The sequence below is a fragment of the Lingula anatina genome, chromosome 1, assembly GCF_051362555.1.
Source record: "Lingula anatina isolate TDL-2025a chromosome 1, LinAna3.0, whole genome shotgun sequence".
NCBI classification, from domain to species: domain Eukaryota; kingdom Metazoa; phylum Brachiopoda; class Lingulata; order Lingulida; family Lingulidae; genus Lingula; species Lingula anatina.
In genome coordinates, this window is record NC_141767.1 from 18,925,355 (window position 1) to 18,941,944 (window position 16,590).

Consider the following 16,590-nt stretch of genomic DNA (forward strand, 5'->3'; position numbering starts at 1 on the left):
GATTGGTATGAAGCATGTGGGGAGCATGGTGCACAGTTGTAAGTGACCAGCCAGTAGCCACCACCAATTTTTTTTTTTTTTTTTTTTTTTTTTTTAGGACAAATTAGATTAGTCCAGAATATCCCAGATATGACAGCTTTGAAACATATCAGATGATGACATAATGCTTTAATTGGCACATATAATTTACATAAATGGGGCCAATGCCATCTAAAAGAATTGATTCCATACTGCTGTACAAAATGTAAACTTGGTGTTATACCAGTATATATAAAAGGCCTACAAAAGAAGTAAACATTTTTTTTATAGAAAAAAAAAAGAAGTAAACATTGTTATATGACCCTAATGAGCATTTGCATTAGGCTGACTTACCCGCATTACTTACCATATCCCCCATATGTATCGTTTGTGAAATGACAGGTTTTACACCTATATTTACAAGTAGGCAATATACTGAATTTAACAAATGCTTCTCTGTTTTAATAAGTTCTCTGCAAATTTTTACAACTAACGTTGTTAAATTCACACATTTTTACATTCAAGTACAATGTACCTGGAGTGAAAGGCCATTGTTTAATATTGGGCCTAATCAAGAATTAACAAGTTAGATAAGTATATCTAGGGCAATCGTCATCCGTCATGATCAGTGTGTGCGTGAGGTAGGTTAAACCGCTAAGATTCGACCCAATTAAGTGTGAACAAAGGGGAAGTGCTTTCCATGCAGTCGGTTCCAGTGTTTATATATAGCGAAACCTGGATGGTTAAATAACCTGTCCTGTTAACCGCGCGTGAACTACATAACAGTGCAGGGCTGAAAGCACTGACCCTAAATAACCTAAAAGTAACTCGTCTTCGAGATACCTGGGCAAGTCAATCAGCGGTCAACAACACGTAGGTATACAGGCCCCTTAACTGATACAGTATCTAGTCTCAATTCCATGTATTTCAGCTTTAAAAAATGATTCAGTAAAAGTTATACATTAATCGATTTAATATCTGGCAATGTAACGCTCGCACTACGGAGAAAACATCTAATCGTAACAGAGCAAATGTAGGGTAAAGGTCAAGGGTTCAAGGACTTGCCTACGAGACGAAGGTCATGGAGCGAGGTCATGCAAATGGCACGGCAGCAGCAGGTTGAAGTTTGACTACGGCAGAGAAAGGAAACCTGAATTGAACTCTAGGTATCTTTTCTTTTCAATTTATTTTGTTTAGTTAGGCATTGTGAAAAGCAATTCTGAACTTTGCTTGCAAAGAAATGCACTCAATGTGGATATAAGGTTACGACCCAGATAAATAACATATTACAATAACAGGATGTGAAAATTAACGATAACCATGGCTTGGCGGAATAACGTTACTATAGCCAATCGTTGTATATGATGTGACAGCTATTCTGTCATCACTGAAATCAGATTTGAAATATGTAATAAGTTTTTAAGTTGTGATGAATGGGCATGGCTACGTCCCATGATCACAGTGATCATTTTGGCCTGCTAGTGTTGCATGGTCCCTGTAGTTGGGGTTGCCCTGCAGGGGGCAGCACAAAACCGGTTCATATTAGTAGGCCAGCATGTTTATCTTACACTGGTAGTAAGATAAAATTGTTTACGCACTTGATAAAAGGTTAATTTAACTTTAACACCACTGCTGCACAAAGATTAAGGGAAGAAAGAAAGATAGGACATAAGATAAACTTTTGTCTCAGATCTTCCCATCTATTATATAATATTCCTAAAATATGCCAAATTAAATGACAATTAAAATAAATGTTGAAACCGTAAAAATTAAAATTGCATTTTAATTCCAAAAGAAAGCAATCTATGGGTTTATTGTTAAAGAAAACCAAAGAAAAATGATAAATATAAATCTAAATTTATACTTTATTTCTTAATTTAAAATTTCATTTAAGGGAAGAAAATTGTTGAGGGTATTCAGGAAATTTGCCAACTGACTTTTTGGCTCAAAATCACATGGATGTTTGTGTAAAGAGAAAAGTAAAGTCTAGAAAAACACTCGGGAGACCCTTGCTAAGGCAACTTATTAATTTCTTGGACACAGCTAGTAGTTGGTGCTAAAATATAGTTGAATCGATCATCATTTTATTCTATTTTAATAATTATTAAGTTATTTATTATTTGGCATATATTTTTGAAACATTTATCCATATATGCTGTATTGATATAAGTTTTGTAATAAACAGGCATAGTAATAGTCACTTCATTATACAAGTTTTTTTCTTTTCCTGATAGAGTAACCATGGCTTCTGCTGAAGAAATTCAAGATAAAGAAGAAGACTGGCAGAAGAGCGAAGATCCTGTGAACTCATTGTTACTTCAAATAAAACAAGAGTATGACAGCCTAGATGTTCCACATCTTCTCCCCCAAATGATAGATGTTATCAATTCAAAATCAGAGACAACATATAGAAGTTCACCTTTAGAAGAAAAGCATACCACTCTGCTTTCTATGCTGCAAAAATCAAATGGCAATTTAAATTTACTAGAACAGTCTGACAATAACAGTAGCGCTATCTCCTTTGATTCCCCCAAACAGCCATCAAATGAAGAAAGAGCCAGCATGCATAGCAGTTTACAAAGAATGATTATGGACAAGAGAAAGAAAACTTCAGAATATCATGACACAAGCCAACAAGATTTTATTCAGAACAAAGAACTAATTGAAACTGGTGACAATTCAGCAGAAAGCCCCTTTTCAAGTTATAAGGAGGACCGAAAAAGAAAAATGGGTCATTTGGAGGACTCTTATCCAGAGAAAAAGCAGAACATCAAACTGGAAGAAAACGGCAATGTTGAAAAAACCATATCCAACCCTGAAGCACAACCAAATCCACAGGTGAATAAATCTGTCAGTAATGGTGGCCAGTGTACCACTTCAACACACCCTCTTCTCAGTGCTGTGTTACTAAGTGCCACCACAACCAAAAAGTCCCAGCCTTTTTCTCAAAGTCCGAGTTTCACTAACTCATTGAGGATAAGAGAGGCAGAGAGTACACAGAATGTTGGACAACTTGACGCTACCACCCTGCCTTGGGCATCAACTTTGATGCAGTCAATCGCCTTACAGAAAGGAAACATCCAACCCCAAGGTGCAGACACTGGGTCTGCTAGTGAGCTGCTCCTTAGGCTGAGTCAGTCTGCTAAGAATGTAAGTCCAGTGCCATCTGCCATGGAGAAATGGAGAAAATTGCTTGATGCCAAAAGAGATCCTCTGAAAGTTAAAACCCCATTCCCTTCACAAGGTAAACAGAAGAAAAATGCTGCAGGCAGGAGAGTTAAAAAAAAGAGTGCTCCGACACCATCTGCTAAAGCAAAAAGCAAAAAAGTGAAAACTGTGGCTGACACAGATGAAGAGGATCTCAACTCTGATGACTTTGTGCCTTCTGACAGTGGAAGTGATTGTGCTAGTCCCCATCTTTGGCCAAGAAAGAAAAATGATAATGAAAATATTGGTCATGTGTTGGCCTCATCACCTAACAGTGCTGTGCAGAGACTCTCTCGCCAAGCCAAAGAAAAAGCCAAAAAAGTGCTGACACTGGCTGCTTCAGAAGAAAATGAAGATGAGAGTGACGACTTTGTGCCTTCTGACAGTGAAAGTGATCATGTCAGTTCACATCCTGGGTCAGGAGAGACAAAAGAAAAACACAAAGGTTCAACTTTAAAAAGTCTGTGGAGACAGATAATTCTGCCTAGAGTCATAGAAAGCAAGAGAAGCTCAAATCCGTCCCAACATACAGTCACTGGAGAATCTGACCAAGTTGGCATTAACAGAATGTCACCAAGTATGAATGGCAGTAGTGATAACCAAGGCACAGAAGTAAACACGCAGTCAGAAGACTGGTGTCAGTTCCAGATCAAATGCGAACCAGTTGACGATGAAACAGAAAGCCCATCATTAAACCAGGAGCATTCTGAGTCAGTAGGAGCTGGTCCTTTTGTGGGAGAAATCAGCCAGCCCAAATATAATTCAAATTTTATTAATGGTGGACTGTTAAGTCACCCCACAAAGTCTGGACTGGTTGCTTCTTATGCTGCAGAGGATTGTGTCAACCGTGTGTCACTCTTGAGTTCAGAGCAGAATCAAATCATGGTGTCAAACCTGGAGAAAGACAACGCTATTCACAGGCCAATAATTGACACTAATAATATCTCAGAGGTGGAGGTTAAGGAGGAAACTGCCGACTCGACCACTGCTGACATGGAGACAGATAATGCGCATATATCAGCCCAGAGGGAGTCTTTGCAGCCAAGGTCTTCCTTAGAAACTGTATTACATGGAAGTGATACAGGGAACAGAGATCAACATATCTTTAACTTGCCTTCAGTTGAAATATCAGGAAACTATAGATGGAGCAATACATTGCTCAATGCAGAAAATGTGACAGGTGGACAACCTGAAAGTTTGTCAACTAACAGTTGTAGTTTTGAAAAAATGGCATTGTTGGACCTGTATCCTTTTGAGTGTCCTGCACTGAAAGCATCAGATGTTATGCACATTCAATTCTACTCGGCAAAACAAATCCAGGCAGCCCTTGAGAAAGCACACTCTGTGCCGGCATCATCCAAAAAGATTATGGACTTCATGCAGCTTAGGAAAGAGTACACTCAGCTGACCAACAAAGAGCTCCCAATATGTTCAGTGCATCAAGATTTGTTCATTCAGCATGGGGTGTTTACATGTGTCATCTGTATGCAAGCACAATACAACAAAGATGACTTCATCAATCGCACTCTTACAAATTTTGAGCTTGACCATTCTAGATTTGTTGTTCAGATGTCCCCATACAAGAAAATCATTTCTTTGCATGCAAACTCCCCTATTTGCAAATTTTGCTTCAGTCTCATCATGAACAAGGCAACAATACCATTAATTCATACAGATGACTTACTGTGGTGCACTCAGTTTTTGTAATCTAGAGGATCCCGATAAATGATACAGAATTATTTTTGACAAATTATTAGTGGCTGTTTCACAAGGCTATATATAATATTTGAATATTTATGATATTTGCCACATATAATGATTGGATATTAATTATACTTGAATATACATAAAACATTTTATCGAACTCGCTGTCATTTCAAAAACTGTAACAGGGATCATGCTTGTAATTAAAATACTGTTGATAACATCACATTTATTTATTTATTTATTTTTAATTTTTTACTTTGGGGATGGTCTTTAAATATATTTTGTGCATGCATTCTATTTGATGATGCATGGTGCCCTCCTTTTAACAATAAATAGATAAATGAATAAAAAGAGTGAAAAAACAAAATAGTGCTATATTGATTGGAGACTTTGTATTCTTTGTATTCTTTAGGAAAAAGTTAAATTCAAGCAAAAAAAAAAAAAAAAAAACTTACCTATAAATTACTATGTACCAACTTTCTTTGTCTGGAAAGTTCAATATTAAAAAAAGGGAAATGTGTGATTTAGCCAGTTGTGATCTTGTTTTTTATGTCTTATTTTATTGTGTATTCTTCAACTTTTTTTAATCCTAAAAAAATTATATTTGGTCTCAATTGTGCAGCAGTTTTTTCTCGTCACACTGTGTGCAGTTCATGAGAAAGAAAAGAATTGATGGATAAAGAATGACTTTATCAAGGGAAATGCAGCCAATATTAAAAATTACTGTATTAAATGTTCCCTTAGACAAGACTCCCATTAAAACCAAACAATCAACCTTTAGTCAACTAAGTTCTGAAATGAATTTGCTTTATTTTCAAAAAATATTATCATGATTTGCATTAAAAAAATATAAAAAACAATTTTCTCCCATGCTGTACCTCCTGTTATGAGAAAAGTGAGTATATATATATAAGTAACTTAATCAAGTAATGAATGATTTCCCCATAAGGACATGTTTGATGGACATATCTGTTATACAATTATGACCACTCTTTGTCACCAATCCCAAATTACCAATAACATTATTATTCCTCATTCATACAAAGTTAAACAACACAGAGTATTGGTTGTTTTTTCAAAATGTTAGGAAATCCATGAAAAATAGCCATTTGCCTTTTAGGAATATGAAAAAAAAATTCTTCTGTGCTGTCCCTTTTGCTTGTGTGTATTTGTGGATGAGAGAAATGAATGCACATATAATGCTTTTAAGCAATTAATTGCTGTATTTGATTTAAGTAGCAGAATTTCTTACTTCTTTGTGACTTAAAATGTAAATAGTGAGTTAAGTATTCATGATTTCTCTTCATTTTATCTATTTGATAAAACAAAATGGCTATATAAATGACATTCTCTCAGTTATTGCCACTGTTATGTTAGATTGATCCAAATATTCCCTTTTGTAATCAATTTAATTAAATACTGAATCTGCTTTTTTGCAGGAATGAAGAAGCATCTTATCATCAATGCTGATGACTTTGGTTACTGTGAGGAGAGGAACAAGGGCATTGTAGAATGTTACAAGGCAGGGGCTGTTACAAGTACGACCTTGATGGTCAGTGGTCAAGCTGCCCAACAAGCTGCTGAACTTATCTTTGAGTACAATATACCTGTTGGTAAGTGAAAGTGGAGGTAATGTAGGATATTTAAAACAACTCCACAGTGCAGAGACCAGTCAAATTAGTGAAAAACTGGTTCATTTGCTTTTTCTACATAGTTTTCATGGTTTTAAGTTGAAAAAAATATATAATAACAAGGAATAGAAAACAGCACAAAATTTCTAACAACTCATGTCGACCAAAATAGATTGTTTATATAACAGAATCCACAATTTCTGATTAAAATTGAAATCAACCAATGTTATGCTCTCCATACATATATGTGCCTTTCAAGAAATGACCTAGAACGTATAGAGACAAACAAAGATAATGAGTCTGTTTTATGATGCTATGATACCATAGTTCACTGATATTTAAACAGCAGACTTTGGTATAATTTGACTACAACTTAATGTTTATACTTCACTGATATTTTTACATAAAAGTTTGGTTTTATTTTACTCTAATCTTAACATATAACTTTTTGGCAGGTTTACACTTCAACATGACTGAGGGGCAGCCAGTTTGCCAGTCACTTCAGACCAGTGGCTGCACATTCACTGATGCAAATGGCATGATGTTAGGAAAGATGGGCTTCAGAGAAGCTTTACAAGCACAGAAAGTGGATATGAAAGAGGTCAATGTCATTCAGTATTTTTTTTTCAGTTAAATTATGTAATTTATTTTTGTGATTTGAGAGCTTACATCTTTTTTATTGGAAAAATGCTATACTTGGTATAATCCTTATGGCTTCTGATCCTGGATTGTATCAAATAGATATAAAGCAATGCTTTTAATTGGAAGGTAGAATTATGTGTGATCTGGATGATACACACATGCACACACACACACACACATGCAGAATTATTATTTAATTTCAATTGGAATTTTTTTACTGCAGGTGAAGTTAGAATTAGAAAGTCAGCTCCAGAAGTTCCAGTCTTTGTGTGGTCATCTTCCACATCATGTAGATGGACATCAGCATGTCCACACCCTGGATGGTAGGTAGCCTTCAGAACTTGTTGGCCAGTAGCATGGTTTACACAAGTGCAACTTTTTTTTTTTTGGGGGGGGGGGGGGTGTCCTTGACATACTATCTGGAAAAATGGCAGACCCTCTATACAGTGACTTAATGTGACTTGAAAATTATATCAAATTTACTAGTCCAGTATGAACCCCAAATTCTAGTGAAAAATCCTGTTAACATATAATGCTTTACATACAATTTTTAATGTAAGGTTCAGTTATAAAACTGGTAGATATATTTTTTATGTAGACCCAATTAAATCTCTGTGTTTTTGTGACATCTCTGTTAAATACCTGGTAAATATAAAAGTGTTCGACTCCTATTATTCAGGAGTGAGGGAAGTGTTTGCTGAAGTCCTATCTAGTCACAAAATTTCATGCACCAGACTTCCAGTGGAGGATCTCTCTGCACCCTGGCTTCCCAGTGACTGGAAACAATTCTTCACTTCAGTTGTGAACAGTGCAGTAGAAACCAAGGAATTGTTTTATCAGAGTGGAATCAGGTGAGGATTTTTGTGAGAAACAGACAGTTTTTAAAGTGAGCCTGAAGCCAGACTCTTTGAAAAAGGTTTAAATGACTCTCCGTTTCATTAAAATTTGGTATACAAATTATTAATGGAATAAATAAATAGAGAAAGTTATTTTAGGTTGATATATTTAACAAAAGATGTGACCCTTACGGCAAATTCTTTTTTCCATTCATAGTCTTATCCTTTCAGCTTTCACAACTGATTTATTTCAATTGTCAGGTCAACTGATCATTTCCTGGGCATGACCACCATGGGCAATGAAATAACTGAGGAACGAATCCAGAGTGCACTGAAAGCAATTTTTTCACCAGATAATAACATTAATAACGATAAATCTTTGGTGTCATGTGAACTAATGGTCCACCCTGGGTATCCAAATTTAGACCCCCAAGGTGGCTTTGGGCAAGGACCAGATGACTTTGCTAAGTCAGCAGACAGATTGCATGAAGTTCAAGTTCTGACAAGTCCAGCCATGAGACAGTTCTATGAAGAGCAAGGTATAGAACTGATCTCATTTCAAGATTTGTGAGAAAAAGGCATGAAGTTAAAGTAAACAGAGATGCAGTAGTATTGTCATAATTTTCCAGGGAACACAAAAAAACTGATCTCATTTACTTTGAAGGAAACTATTGTAATTTGCCAATAGTATACAATACCTGTATCAATGTTTTTTTTTTTTTATGAAATAGTCTAGTTTTGAAATCAGTGGAACTCTGTTATCATTATGTCATTTTCAGAATAATCAGACATACAGAAAAAGTAAAGGTGTATATTTTAACATTTTATTGTGATTGTGGCAAAGACATACACCACTATTCATTGTTTTTTTAATGTAAATTTACTTTAATATAAGTTTTGTGATACGTGTAGAGAATATTTCATTTCAAAGTTATTTAAAACAGGATACTGAAACACACTGATACACAGGTCATGTAGTGTAATCAGCAACTTTCCTTGTGAAGACTTTCATCAGTTCTGCTAGGTCCATGGAAATGAAAAAACACTGTCATTATTAACCTCCCCCTCTCCCCATTCAACCCATACCTGGTGATCCTGGTGAAGGTCTCCAATAAAAAATGGGTCTCTTGAGAAAAATAAGATACAGATGAGAAATAAAAAAAATAGAAAAAAAAATAGCTGTTATTATTCCCCACCATAGCCTGCAACATACATCTCCTTCTAGTCTCACTTGTTACCTTGCAAAGACTTCCGCCTGAGAGATATTCATTTGTCGGTTGATTTGTAGGGATGACCAACTTCGGAGCTTTGACAAAATAATCGTACAGAGATACCAATTGATTTACGTGCAAGTTTCTATTTTCATATGCAACTAAATTTGTCTAATTTTATGTTTTCGATTTCTGTCAGTTCATAAGCCTTTCTACAACTTGTTTATAATTTATATGCTCATTATTGCAATATATTTTGTTTGTAAAATGAACGTTTTCATATTTAAAGAGCTGTTTAAACCTCTCCCAAAATTGCCTTAAGTGCTTTTTTCGTGAGTATCCTCAATGTTAAGGTAGGTGAACGGTGCAGTATTACTCGTAATATACCCAGTTTTCAATTTTATTTAATAGGTGTTAGCAGACCAAAGTGATTATATGTACAGAAAAAGTACTGTTAGCTTCCATTAGATTATTGTTGTTACCGTTATAGAAAATAATTTTCAGAAAAAAAAATAAAAACAAGGTTTCATAATTTACAGTACGAATGTTTTTTATCTCTCGTAGGAAAAGCGCGTTTAGGTTAGACTGATATTATAACTAAATATTTTAAATTACAATGCGTCACTTTCTGCCGACTATGTGAGTTTCGTTTAAGACCCCATTCCCAGAGATTAGATCGATCCAACTAGATCGACCAAACTCCTTGGGGGTTCACGCTAAATAGCTGTCAGCCGAGCGGGCACGAAAGTTAATCATCCCCTTACAGCTTATAGTAGGCGGGACGGACATTTAAACCGGATTATCTGACAGTAATCTAGTGGGACTCCTCACGGGGATAGATCGATCTAAAATCTATGGGAATGCGCCCTAAGACATTTTGGTTTAACTGGTCGAGCCTCTCATTTAACATCATGAGCAAATGTAGACCTATTTCCCAGATTTCCCGACAGGAATATTTGCGTTTTAACGAACACTAGTTTCATAGCAGTGCAGGCACCGCGTCCTGTAAATAATTTCATATACGAACATTGTTTTCTGTGTCCTGTACTTTTGTTTACTGGGTAAATTCTCAACATCTGTTTTATTATTGAAATACTACTTATATTACAATATTTTGCTTTGGCACGTATATATATTTAAAAAATGGGCCAATGCATTCTAAAAATGCAACAAAAATACACAAGAAGGAAAAATTAGAAGGTAGTGGGAAGCAATTAACCTATAACCCATGATATCAATACTCTGTTATGTACTTGTATCTGTCATGCATATAGCCCCACTTTATGTAGATTTTCAAAATGTTGACATTCAATATGGATAATATGAGGTACTTGCAATACTTTTGTTATGTGAATACTGCCCACGACTTCATGTTATATTAAAACCGATTTACACTTGTTAACGTCTGTAAATAATATAAGTTTATAGAGATAGCTGCTTGATAATAAATGTTGAAAGTGAAGTGTCAGTCGGCAGAAGTCTCCTAGCCATCGCTGGCTTCGTTGTAAAAGGCCAGAATGTCCGCCAAATCGGAGTCGGATTCACTGGTTTCATTGTGTACGCTTCTGCTGCGTTCATTCAGAAGTGTTAAAACTAACTCATCGTTGGCCATAACTTCCTAATGAGACAAAATAATAATGATAATAATAAATTGAAGAATAAAAGAAAAGAATATAATTAGCTAAAGTAAAATACAGAATTCAAATATGTTATACCAACAGTGCATCTGGTGTTCTGCAGTAAACATTTGTAAGCTATGAATTTTGTGTCCGTCACGTACAATTTCGTTGCCATTTCGCTGTTTTTATTGATGTAAATATACTTAAATCGGTCCAGGTTTATCTCATTTGCCATTCATTTGGCCAATTAATTTTGTTTGGAGCTGCATTTATGCGAAAAAAAAAAAAAAAAGAGTTCAAGCGACCCTTTACCTGAGCAATGCTCAAGATGGGAGAAGTGACCAAGTCGGCTGGAAAGTCATTTACGTAATAGTCGAATAGCCAACTGCAGCAAATAAATAAATAAATAAATAAATAAATAAATAAATAAATAAAAAGAATAGAATAAAACAAAATAATAAATAAGATTAACTGATCAAATTTTCAAAATTAGCAAGAAATAATTGATGCGTATTAGAAAGTTTGGCTCATGATAAAGAAGCTTTCATGAATGTTTGAGTGAAAAAAATTATCAATGATTCTTACTCATGATATAAGATATCATCAATATTGTCCAGTCTTTGGTCCAAGTTACTGAAAAAAAGGGAAAACGCATTTAGATATTTACATGGCGTATAGAAATCTTTAGACATTTTAAAAAGACTAAATGTGAACATTATTCACATTTATGTCAAACAGAACGATGCATAAACTGGGTTTAAAATATGTAAGGTTTTTCACAGTTATAAACCAACATTCAAACATATACATCACATAAGATTACTAATAGTCACAATAACGTATTACACACCAAACAAGACCGTCAATAAGGTCCCTGAAGACATAATCCGTATCTGTGTAGATGATGGTTCCATGCAAGATTTTCCGAGTGGCTTCACGCTTGCTGGGAACTTCAATCCACAGAGGGTGTCTGAATAGATCGAGTAGACTTATTAGAAATCGTCTTTCTAGTAGATATTCATTGATATGCATTATTCTGATAGGTATGGAATGCAAAATGCTCCATTTCTATAATTATGCAATTTTCCTTCAAATGAAAAACTATATTATAACTACCTGTTAAGTTTACTCGCAGTAATAGCGGAGGTTAGTGTGTATTTGGTCCAGTAGTCTTTCAAAATATTTGATATTGACACCAAAATGGCAACCAGTTTCTGAATCATGGTAACTTCGAACGTCCCCTTCTTACCTGCCTTCGAGTAACTCAAACAACATGACACCAAGAGCATAGAAATCTACTTTCCAGGAGGCGGAGGTGCCAGTCAGGACTTCAGGGGTCAGGTTTTTAAGGAGGGTGAAGTTCACCAATCCCGGTCCCCAAATACTTTTCCCATCCTCGGTCAATGGGTGAGCCGACCCCAGATCACACTGAAAAACATAAATATTCGTAAATGAATGAAAAAAAAGGAGAGAACAAAAGAGAGTATATAGCGTAGACAAGATCTAACGTTTAAGCCTAAGAAAACTGAATAACAAGTTCTGTCGGTCATAATCTCCATTTCATGTGCTATGCTACGGACGTAAAAATCCAGTTAGATCGAAAAGCTAATTATTATTTAACATATTATCTGATATCGATAAAAGATAAGATAAGGGTTTATTTAGCCAATAAAATTTATCGGAGAGATATCAAAATAGAAATAAAATGATATCTAGCATTTTTTCAGATTCAAACTTTTTTCGAACAAAGATGTTGCCAGCGAACAGCTCACCAGTTTGGGGATCCCTTGCTGACTGATCAAGACATTGGTGCATTTTAAGTCGAAATGTGCCATTTTCAGTTGGTGTAAATGGTCAATTGCCTTACAGACGCACGTGGCAATAAATTGCACCATCCGGAGAGGAACTGCGTCGCTAAAAAAAGAATTAAAGTAACTCTATTATTAACTTCTCTAGTCAAAAATATGGAAAATTGCGTTTATTCTGGGGATTATATAAATCATATGGATATCTTTGCCATTAAAAAAAAGGAGACTAGAGAATATGAAAGTAATCTGCGCATTTGCAAAAAGAAAAAAAACTTACAAATTTCTTTCGCAGTATTCTTGTAGGGCCTCCAGGTCCATTGGACATATTTCCGAAATCAAGACCGTTAGCTCTGGCCTGACACCAAAAGAATGGACAAGCCTGGAACCAAATGTTTTCACAAATTTAAACATCTTTCTTCAATTTCTTTTACGCCAGCTGAGTCTCTGTCTCAACTGACACTCTTATTTTTTGTTATATGATTTTAGAACCTCGCATGAACTGTTTATCATCTTAAGACATCTGAAGATATGTATCAACATTTTAAAATATAACATATATTTAACAAAGGTTACTACCGTGTAAATGAATTAAAATTTTCAAATGGGTTACAAATATATACAACAGTTCAAATACCCCAAAATAAAGTCGCTGTGCGCCAGCTTCATAACGATCACTTCTTCTCGGATATGGTAGCTGTATTCCATGCATTTTGGCACCTTCATAGCCAGGTTGTTTCTTAACTAAATAAAGAATATTTGGAATGTTTTAAAAGTGGGATATACTTGCTTGAACGCTGCTTTGTGCTTTAGTATCTGATATAGTAAAATAATTTTTATTCCATTTATCGGCAAGGTAGACAGTGAACCTTAAATAACGAAATTATATGATTTCGGTCTATAAACTAATTTTTCGATCTCTTAATTTTTATTCTTGTCGTTGATATATATGTATATCAGCCTCCATCACGAGAGTGACTCAAATAATAGCTTAAAACTAAAGAAGGGGTTTATTGGTCTTGATTCTGGAGATGGTTTTTAGATATGGTATTCCTTCGCAATTAAGCGAAAGTGTTATAATTCTGGAAACATTGTGTGCCCAAAGTTCCTTGTGCTGTTACTATGAACATAACTGTTTCTACAATAACTATGGCCATTACTCCAAGTAATATTATTCTACTGTTGTCGCTCCTGCCATTACCCAAACATAACTTTTGTTAACCTCACAATACCTTGAACACTGTGCCGAATCCTCCGCGTCCTAAGATCGGAAGCATCGTGTCATCCTGTTGGAAAAGAGCTTCGACCTGGATTTTATTTAAAAGATATTCAATCGTTATCCATACTTCTGAAATTCGAAACTATTTTTTATTTTCCTTTGATTACCTTTAAGGTTGAAGTGTAGGCCTATATCACATTGCATGTAAATCAGTTCCACTTTGCAATTATGCAAATATAATTTTGTTTAATGTCAGCAAAATGCTGGTAAAAAGAGAACTCTAACATAATATTTTTACAAAGTTTCATACAAACCGAGCTTGTGACTCTCCCTTTTTACTCCTTTTAAAACAGCAACTCACCTCGTATTCTAGTTCAAATGTTTCTTTGTGAAAAATAAAGTTGTAGATGCATTTCATGCCTAAAAAGGCCATTTGCGACGTAATTATCATTTTTGCTTTGTTTTAGTAAAACAAAAATCTCTGCATTTTTTTTCGCCTGCGCTGCAGTGTGTCTGCGATAGATTTTGCGTTACTACGCAACGACGGCAGGGGTCAATGACGTCACAATTTGTTTTACCTTAAAAGGATTTTTTTTTTCACGTGATTCACACATGCACGTATTCTGGTATTGGAAAAAGGTAAAAACCAATTTTTCAAGTATCATGTTAGACGTGCGCAGCATAAACTAACTAACTGAATAGATATGAATAGAATTTAAAGCTGAAATATACGCTTTAGAATTCCGTTAAAAAAGGCACTAATAATTAAAGGCTGTCCTCTCAAAATAGATTGACAGCTCGCATCTTCTTGGAACCAATTCTTCGTCTAGTCTATGTAGTTTTTTGTCAATATGCAGAATAATCACCTCACCTCACCTTTGTTTGCGACTGGGTGCGCATTCCGGAGGGAAAACTTACACCCTTAATAAATTTTGGGATATCATTCTTCAAAATGGTATCATAAGTACAACATATATAGTAAAGCTTAACAATAATAATTACTATTATAATTATAATTATAATTTTGGTTATAGGCCTAATTATGATAATTATGATTAAACTATATATAAACTATGATGCATTTAAATCAGTCATTTCAATGGCATTTTTCTACTGTGGCATCTCGACACACAGCGTAAAATATTCATATATAACGTGACAGGGTAAGAAAACTTGAGGACAGCAGTTCAGTGTGAGACCAGTTTTTACGGTCTGTGGAAACGTTTTACTCATTTTAAAAACTCAATCATCACCATTTTTTCTTCTATATTTCACCTTTAAGTATTACGTTGTAAAAATATGATAATCTTCTGTATAGAGCAGTTACTTTTTTTAAATGACTTAAGTTTGCTTGTCACTGAATGTTATAAATGGGGTGAGGGGGGGGGGTGCGATACACCCCACTGACAGTAAAATGAGCATTAAATAAACTATTTTCCATTCGTGGTCCAAATTTTATATCAGAAATGTCAAACTATCATGGCATCAAAAATATTTTCAGTCAGCAACAGAAAAACCTGTTTCCTATTGTACCAAGTAGCCTACTTGGGCAAGGTGAAACTTTCTGACAAATTAATTTTCGGGGGAACATTTGTTACGTAGTATTAACCATGGTGCAAAGCCCCTTGAGTTACAGTTTTAAAATATTTATAAAAGCATCCATGCGTCATATATAACTTACCATGATTGAATCACTACAAAATATATCGGAACGCAATATAAAAATATAAAATTATAACATATGTTACCGGGACATACGCTACCATTTGGCTCCTGACATAATGTAGGCCTATAGCAATGGTAAAAATTGAAAGTAGATCTATGTAAAATTGAGAGAGCCGTGGATTTTTTCTTTAGTATACATATATGTTTTAAAAAATTGAATACAACTTCCAATGCACTTAATTTTATTATTTTGATATTTCAGAATGTGAAATCCACCTCTATATTTAGTTTGGGTGTTTAGCGTGATCCTTGAAGCACCCGAATCCGAGGGTTCCGTTGTGCATTTTTGTTACCTGTGAAAGCCACTTTTTTCCCCGAGGTGCGTGAAACGTTCCTAATTTAGCGTGATCCCATTCCGAGACTAGTGACTGCGGCTTTTTATCTGAAACGAAGTCATTATACCAGGTGATTCGCGATTTTCATGATTTTCGACCCTCATAATCAGTGAGATATGAATCAAACTTTATTCACTGCTTGGACCTAAATATGTCCATGTTCACTGTGATTCGTGAATTGATGATTTTATTTTCCGTGAACTGCGACCCCCCCCCCCCCCCCCCCCATTATGGGACCCTCATTGAAAGAGCTATATCATTTTGAATTCTTAGAGCTAAAATTGCTGTTGTAATAAAGATTCTCAAACTCGATCTTGTCGCCATTTTCCCAAGTCCTCTTGATCACTTGTCGGTTTATCTCCAGAGTCTAAGTAACTAACGGAACAAAAAAAAACTTCTTGTCGTAGGTAAGGGCCGTTGAAAAATTATTATTCTTATTATATTATTTAATCTAGCTTTTACGTTACCTTTTATTTGTCTACTTAACCATTCTTACTTGTTTATTTTTAATTCCCACTTTAAATCTTAGTTTAATTCTTAACTTTAAGGATAGATGATTTTGCCAGTTGACGTTTTCGCCCTGTGTTAATTGATGTATCGCTCGGTACTTTACCCTATATACATGTATAAACTCT

The 16,590-nt window shown here is 35.1% G+C and overlaps 3 protein-coding genes across 7 annotated transcripts; 2 read left to right on the forward strand and 1 right to left on the reverse strand.

Moving 5' to 3' along the window:
* The first annotated feature begins 516 nt into the window (after positions 1-516).
* LOC106161584 (carbohydrate deacetylase) lies at positions 517-9,622 on the forward strand. Of its 4 annotated transcripts, none has more exons than XM_013538580.2 (6): positions 517-659; positions 6,372-6,545; positions 7,019-7,164; positions 7,429-7,528; positions 7,885-8,056; positions 8,303-9,621. In XM_013538580.2, the coding sequence occupies exons 2-6, from the start codon at positions 6,374-6,376 to the stop codon at positions 8,610-8,612; spliced, it is 900 nt and encodes a 299-aa protein (XP_013394034.2). In that variant the 5' UTR covers positions 517-659; positions 6,372-6,373; the 3' UTR covers positions 8,613-9,621. The 4 variants fall into 4 exon arrangements, with proteins under 4 accessions (XP_013394034.2, XP_086868081.1, XP_086868075.1 ...); XM_087011955.1 differs by lacking the exon at positions 517-659 and adding an exon at positions 666-895; XM_087011949.1 differs by lacking the exon at positions 517-659 and adding an exon at positions 666-891 and having other exon boundaries at positions 8,303-9,617.
* LOC106164253 (uncharacterized) lies at positions 983-5,299 on the forward strand. Its single transcript, XM_013542109.2, has 2 exons — positions 983-1,184; positions 2,253-5,299. Exon 2 carries the CDS (start codon positions 2,260-2,262, stop codon positions 4,930-4,932), a length of 2,673 nt encoding a protein of 890 aa, XP_013397563.2. The 5' UTR covers positions 983-1,184; positions 2,253-2,259; the 3' UTR covers positions 4,933-5,299.
* Positions 9,623-10,308: 686 nt separating the features above from the next.
* LOC106164163 (rhodopsin kinase grk7-a-like) lies at positions 10,309-16,075 on the reverse strand. 2 transcript variants are annotated; one of them, XM_087001584.1, is made up of 9 exons: positions 15,914-16,075; positions 13,909-13,983; positions 13,314-13,420; positions 12,957-13,058; positions 12,644-12,785; positions 12,121-12,299; positions 11,722-11,841; positions 11,457-11,504; positions 10,309-10,870 (listed from the first exon to the last, which is right to left on the reverse strand). In XM_087001584.1, exons 2-9 carry the CDS (start codon positions 13,951-13,953, stop codon positions 10,846-10,848), a joined length of 768 nt encoding a protein of 255 aa, XP_086857710.1. In that variant the 5' UTR covers positions 13,954-13,983; positions 15,914-16,075; the 3' UTR covers positions 10,309-10,845. The 2 variants fall into 2 exon arrangements, with proteins under 2 accessions (XP_086857710.1, XP_086857711.1); XM_087001585.1 differs by lacking the exon at positions 15,914-16,075 and having other exon boundaries at positions 13,909-14,262.
* Positions 16,076-16,590: the final 515 nt, after the last annotated feature.

What these genes read in the sequence shown, in the direction of transcription:
- LOC106164253 (XM_013542109.2), top strand. Translation starts at nt 2,260, where the DNA reads ATGGCTTCTGCTGAAGAAATTCAAGATAAAGAAGAAGACTGGCAGAAG.
- LOC106164163 (XM_087001584.1), bottom strand. Translation starts at nt 13,953, where the DNA reads ATGCTTCCGATCTTAGGACGCGGAGGATTCGGCACAGTGTTCAAG. An exon ending in GAATACTGCGAAAGAAATTT is followed by an intron (nt 12,786 to 12,956) that starts GTAAGTTTTTTT and finishes TTCTTTTTTTAG; the next exon opens with CGACGCAGTTCCTCTCCGGA. An exon ending in AGCAAGGGATCCCCAAACTG is followed by an intron (nt 12,300 to 12,643) that starts GTGAGCTGTTCG and finishes TATGTTTTTCAG; the next exon opens with TGTGATCTGGGGTCGGCTCA.
- LOC106161584 (XM_013538580.2), top strand. Translation starts at nt 6,374, where the DNA reads ATGAAGAAGCATCTTATCATCAATGCTGATGACTTTGGTTACTGTGAG. An exon ending in AGAAAGTGGATATGAAAGAG is followed by an intron (nt 7,165 to 7,428) that starts GTCAATGTCATT and finishes TTTTTACTGCAG; the next exon opens with GTGAAGTTAGAATTAGAAAG. An exon ending in TTTTATCAGAGTGGAATCAG is followed by an intron (nt 8,057 to 8,302) that starts GTGAGGATTTTT and finishes TTCAATTGTCAG; the next exon opens with GTCAACTGATCATTTCCTGG.